This window comes from Malus sylvestris, chromosome 6 (genome assembly GCF_916048215.2).
Source record: "Malus sylvestris chromosome 6, drMalSylv7.2, whole genome shotgun sequence".
NCBI classification, from domain to species: Eukaryota; Viridiplantae; Streptophyta; class Magnoliopsida; order Rosales; family Rosaceae; genus Malus; species Malus sylvestris.
In genome coordinates, this window is record NC_062265.1 from 24,497,423 (window position 1) to 24,503,833 (window position 6,411).

The 6,411-nt window shown below is 38.1% G+C and overlaps 1 protein-coding gene across 1 annotated transcript; it reads left to right on the top strand.

The window, feature by feature from the left end:
* Window positions 1-1,816: 1,816 nt before the first annotated feature.
* Window positions 1,817-4,652, top strand: LOC126627069 (cold-responsive protein kinase 1-like). Its single transcript, XM_050296492.1, has 7 exons — window positions 1,817-2,274; window positions 2,375-2,552; window positions 2,844-2,959; window positions 3,082-3,292; window positions 3,458-3,695; window positions 3,819-3,963; window positions 4,191-4,652. Exons 1-7 carry the CDS (start codon window positions 1,855-1,857, stop codon window positions 4,467-4,469), a joined length of 1,587 nt encoding a protein of 528 aa, XP_050152449.1. The 5' UTR covers window positions 1,817-1,854; the 3' UTR covers window positions 4,470-4,652.
* The last annotated feature ends 1,759 nt before the right edge of the window (window positions 4,653-6,411 follow it).

Below are 6,411 nucleotides of genomic sequence, written 5' to 3' on the forward strand. Positions count from 1 at the left end.
GTTTTCTTATTCTTTAATGGGTATTTACTATTCACCTTAAAATTATAATCTTTTTTGTGAATGTTTGAAGAGATTGTGGTGAAAAATGAAAATTTGAAGCAAGAGAGACAGAGGTAGTTAGGGCTCTGACGTTTTGATTTTTAATTTTTTTTTTTTAATTTTTTAGCGTTTTAATTTTTTTTTATGTATTTATTAAAAAAATTATTAAAAAATAGAGCTTTTCTTTAATTATATGGGTAAATTTATAAGCATATTTTTTACTCAAGGGGTTATATGAAAGGGAGTTAAAACTTCAAGAAATGTTAGTGTAATGTTTCAAACACGAGTGAATTTTGTGAAGACTCGATAAGTCTAGTCCGATAATTTTCTATACAATTATATGATTACACTAAGGGAAAGAAAGAATAAATTAGTTGCACTATCATCATTTTTTAGGGAAAAGGATCCGAACTATCATCATTTTTTAGGGAAAAGGATCCCCGTCGGATCCTTTTCCTAAGGATCCCGGGGATTGTATAATTATGTATGTTCATCGTAAAATTAAATATAAATAATATCTAACGAAAACTGATTGCACGATGTACGATGAACATACATGATTACACAATCCCCGAGATCCTTAGGAAAAAGATGCGACGAGGATCCTTTTCCATTTTTGAGATTCAAACTTAAGATTTTTTACTCATAAGTAAAAAAAATATCGTATAACTAACTTGTAATACTAAGTAACTTTTGATCAAAGTTAATTTGCTAGGTGGTGATGAATGCGTGAGATTTATTAAAAAAAAAAAAAAACTTCTATAATTTATAAAGTCAGTCTCTTAAACCAGTCAACCGCTTAACATTTCCACCCAACCCGAAATCTGTATCTTCTTGTGGATGCGGAAGGCTTCGTGGAGGCTGGGCACAGGAGGAACATCCATATCCGCATCACGGTCCGCCACCAACTGCCACCGGATTCGAGCATTGGTCAATTTAGATCGAATCGAACACAAGTTTTCTGTTTTTTGCGTGTAGGGAGTTTGAAGCTCGTATATCATGGCAGTGGCCTTGGTTGGAGGGGCTGCGATAGGAGCACTGTTTGGAGTACTGTATGATGTCGTAAAGGAAACGATGGGAAGGACTGTTATGCAGTACAAACCCCTCCTTGAAGATCTCAAGTTCACACTAGACTGTTTACGACCGCGGATCATCCAAGAGATAGGAAACCATAACGTGGAACTGGGTCTCCCAAACGATGACATAGAACGTCTCCAACAACAAATGGAGGAGGGTATAAAGCTCGTTGGCAGGTTATCGAAGCTTAGCATGTGGAACTGCTACGTCTTGTGCAGTTACTGCAAATGCTCTAAGCCGAGCTACACCGATCGACTTATTCAATTGGATAGGTCTCTTAGAGCACTGTTAGAAGTGCTGAGGTTGCAGGAAGCCAGGGACATGAAGGAGAACTTGCTTTTGAATAGGAAGATCTACGAAAAACAAGATGAATTGGCTACAAGGCAGTCGGAAATACTGAAAATTGCAGGGGAGATACTGAGAGAGCAGCAGGAAGCAAAGGGTGTGCAAGAGCTTTCAGGGAGTAGTACACAAACAGTGGTGGTGCAGGAGCAAATTGGAGGCAGTGGTGTGCAGCAAGCGGCATCAATAAATGGAGGAGGGGCTGCTCTAGCAGCAGTGTTTGAGATACTATTTAGTGCCGTTCTACAAACGAAGGAGAAGACGAGGATGTTTAAACGCATCCTGGGAAATCTCGAGTCCACGCTAGACTCCATAAAGCCATTGATACAAGAGATTGCAGAATATAACAAGGTATTGCATCTTACAGAGGAAGAACTAGAAAGTTTGAGAGTGGAGATGGAGAAGGGTGTAGAGCTCGTTCGCAAGTGCTCCAAGGTTAGTCTTTGGGCAAGCAACAAAAAGTATGAATATATCAACAAACTTCTTGGATTAGATGAATCTCTTCAAAGATTGATAAATATACTGAGAGTGCAACTAGCAAGGGATGCGAGAGAAAGCTTGGTTTCGGTAACTAATATAGACACAGTGACCAAGCAAATTGAAGAGAGTGGTATGATACAACATGATCAAACAGAAAGTCAGCGTCCAGTAGTTGAACTTCCGTTGGCTACGGTTGGTTTGGATGTATTGAGTGTGCAGGGAGCAGGGAAGATGACGAAAGCAAGGGAATTAGAGGAGGGGGCCAAGAAAATTGAAGGGAGTGGTGTTGTACAAATTCAAACTGAAATTCAAGGTTCTTCAAACATGGTTTCAATGGTATGTCTAAATTCTCTTCATTCTTTATTCTTTTAAGTTAAACGTGCATTTGGAAGCCTAGTTTTGAACACTATACTGATGCCGGATTGTTCATGAACAGGAAGAGTCTGAAACCGAATTTGAGCCACAACAAGTCTTCTCCTCAGAATTTGGCACAATCCACGAGAATACGCAGGGTAGCAGACATGATACTTCTCCAAGGTTCTCCAATTGGTTCAGTAGTAGAGCCAAAAAAAGAGGAAAAAGTGGGAGCGAATATCGGCAGAAACATGTGAAAGGTAGTGAAAATCCGACGAGTTATTATTACAAGTGCACATATTCGTTTTTTGATACCAATAGTAGAGGAACCAAAACTTTTCCTGAAATTTTATCCACCACATGATGTGGCAACTCACAAGAAAGTATCTTAGGGACCGTTTGATAACTATTTCAGTTTCTAGTTTTGGATTTTATTGTGGTATATGTATCGTTGTCTATTATGGGTCATTGACAACGTCATGTACCTATAATAAGATAATCTTTATTAACATGGCATCAGAAATTTATGAATAATTTTTTCCTGGCAACAGAAATCTCTGCCATTCCTGATGTTAAACTATACACCTACAGAGAGTTGAGAATCGCAACTGAAGATTTTTGTCCAGAAAGTAAAATCGGGAAAGGCAGTTTTGGTTCTGTCTACAAGGTAAGTTCACATTTACATTTTTTAATGTATGCGTTTGTAAAACCATTGCTTCTGCATTTGGTAATTAATTGTCTACAAGGTTAGTGACACCTATTTCAATTGCTTCTGTGAATAATCATCAGGGACGCCTTAAAAATGGAACAATAGCTGCTGTAAAAGTTCTTTCAGCTGGAACGACAGCAGGGCGGATGGAGTTTTCGCATGAGATTAGAGCGGTCTCAAAAATAATGCATAAAAATATAGTGAGGCTGTATGGCTGTTGTTGTGAAGGAAACCGAAGAATTTTGGTCCATGAATACCTCGAGAATAATAGTCTTGCACAAACTCTTTTTGGTAAGTACATACCTTCCTTCTCGAGCTGAAATTCGTTTCTGGTCTTTACAAGAGAGTGAGTGATTACGCAAATGTGTTATTTCCATTTGATCTGAGTCAGTCCTTTTCTGAGCTTAATTTGTTCATTCCTGAGAATCGTCTTTAAATGAGCTGTTTTTGTTTCAGGTGAAGGTAAGAATCATGTCCAATTTAGTTGGCAAACGCGGCGTGAAATATGCATCGGGGTTGCATGTGGGCTTGCCTTCCTTCATGAGCGTACAAGTCCACCTAATATCCATAGAGGCATCAAAGCAAGCAATATTCTCCTCCATAAAGACCTAGTGCCTAAAATTTCAGATTTGTGTCTTGCGAAACTTTATCCAGCCAGCACGACGCATGCTAGGACCCATGTTGCAGGGGCAATGTAAGTTGTGATGTCTCTCTTTCTTTCTGGGGTCTTTAAAATTCAACAGTTCTCTCTCTTTGTTGATCTATCTTAATCCAAATATTTACTGCCTTGCAATTACATCTTTGTTTCTGGTATTAGAGGTTATATTGCACCGGAGTACGCAATACGGGGGCAGTTGACAAGGAAAGCAGATGTTTATAGCTTTGGGGTGCTCCTTCTGGAAATAGTCAGTGGCAGACGTAATACTAATCCACAACTTGACGGGCAGTACCTGCTTGAAAGGGTATGTATTTCAGGTTGTGTCATATGTGATTTTGGTAGATGATTGTTTTCTTACTCCCTGTTTCTTTTGTTTCTTGATCGTTGAGTAAACTGTCGAGTCAAGGAGCAAAATCACTCTGCCTAATAGTATATTGGATTGTCTGTTTATAAAGAATTATGCACAGCAGATACCGAATCTATTACCTTAGGCATTGTTGTTGATGATGAGTGCATATTCTTGTATTGCAGACATGGCAACTCTACGAACAGAGGGCGCTTGTTGGGCTGGTAGACACATCAATGCGCGATGATTGTGACACCGAGGAGGCTTGTCGATTCTTACAGATTGGTCTCATCTGCACCCAAGACACTCCGAAACTCAGGCCACACATGACAACTGTGATTAAGATGCTGACAGGAGAGGTGGATGTCATGGATCTTGAAGTACGAGACCCTGCCAGTAGTGTTAGCATACACTCCTCAGCTCCCATGTCATCACTTCAAAGTTCAAGCAAGACAAGTCATTAGGCAGCTCAAGGAGTTGAAATGGATACACGGTTAACTGCAACTCTTGTAGCAAATCTGGTGATTAGTTAAAATTATTCAGACAATTATGGTTAATCACATTGTTTGTACTGTATGTGTAAGGAAAAGTGTAACTGATCATCTATGTAATCATGAGCCAGAGCGTCTAACGACTTTTATCACTCACTCACCTTTTTCTCGGCTTCCAAACACGTCTCATGTGTTTTTCGTTCTTGATTTTCTTGCCTCCTCCAGTTTTCTTCGCCTTGCGCCATGGCTACTACAAAGAATACAATGACTGATTTTCTATCTGCAACCAATGTTGATGATGAGACGCGGGATGGTGGCGGCTTGGCGTTTAATTATTATTATTCTTCGTGCCTGGGAAAAAAAATATAAGAATTCATTTAGATAAATACAACAAAGTTTTTGAAAATCCTCCTCAGTTCTAATTTGACTACACCCCTAAGTTACGACTTTGAAATACATGAAGGACTATTTGTGATAAAAACTCATTCCTAATAGGATTTGGACTAAGGCTTAATTGGAATTTCGGAATTTCAGTTCCTAGTAGGCTAGTAAAATTTGGTTTTGTTAATATATAGATTCGGAATTTCAGTTCCTAGTAGGCTAGTAGAATTTGGTTTTGTTACCTTTATAAACGCTTAACCTTTTTCTTTGGGTCAAATTACAAAGGCTTAACCTTAGGCTTGCTGTTTTTCATACTTCGCTTGATATCCATTAAAACTTTAGAGAGAGTTTTTGGTGGTCGACCATCGTAGATAATGGCACTGGATGTAGTTCGAGCGGCTGCGATGGAAGTAGATGGGGTCACTGAATCATTGCCTTGATTGCCAACATTAACGCTTGAGGTTTTATGAAATTTTTTTTTTGCCCTTATTGGTCCGCATCGGTTTTTCACCTTGGACTATCCTTGAGGACGTCCCCAACATGGTGCAACTTAAAAGTTTGGTTTTTGAGCGTCGTTTCTATCTTGTAAATCACTATTAATTTGACACCCTATGCAAGGAATAACCAAAGACCAATAGTTGCAAAATAAGATGTGTACATGAAAAACAAACTATGAAGGGAGACACTCATCACTACTTGGGTGCTCCTTCCAATAGCCATGTCAATTATGGCTCTCTCCAAGCTTTCCTTCCATAAAGTGCATAATTTATTGATCAAGTTTCATCAATTGTAAACACTACCAGTCTACCACCTTCCCTTTGGTTGGTGTTAGAGTTGGAATTGAACTTCTCAACGATTTTAGCCCCCAATTATTTTGATTTGTCCCGACGACACCATTTTCGCTAGTACAAACTCATACTAAGCACAAAGCAACATCTTCATCATTTGACCAATTAGGTCCTCTAATATGATCTCTTGACATCTTGAAAAATTTGGAAATGAGAACAAATAGTTTTGGAAGTGGGTAGAAATAAAAAATAGAAGAATTGTATGAGAAAAATGAATTTTGTGTGGATATTTGAACAAATATATAGGTATTAATAGAATTTTTGGGTGAATTTTGATTTAATTTAATTGTTTTAACAGTTGGATTTTATTTTGAGTCGTTATATATATTTTTTATTACCATTAAATCATTGGATTCAATGTATTTATAAATTTCAATTCAAATATAAATAAATTTGAATCCAGACCATTAAATCAACCTACCTTCCAATCATCATGAGCCCCTGATCGAAAAAGAGTCCTTGCGGGAGTATTGGGTGGCAACAAAGATTTTAGCATGGGCTAAAATTAAATTTTGAGCCCAAAAATTATTTTAAGTCCAACAAATGATGAAAGTTTTGAGACGGAATTTTAACCTAACTATTGAAGTTGTTCCAATTTTTGGTCACCTCCACTTTTAATGCGTGCATTGCCATACTACTTCAATCAATGTTTTTGAGTTTTGACTCGAAATTCAACTTATAGAGAC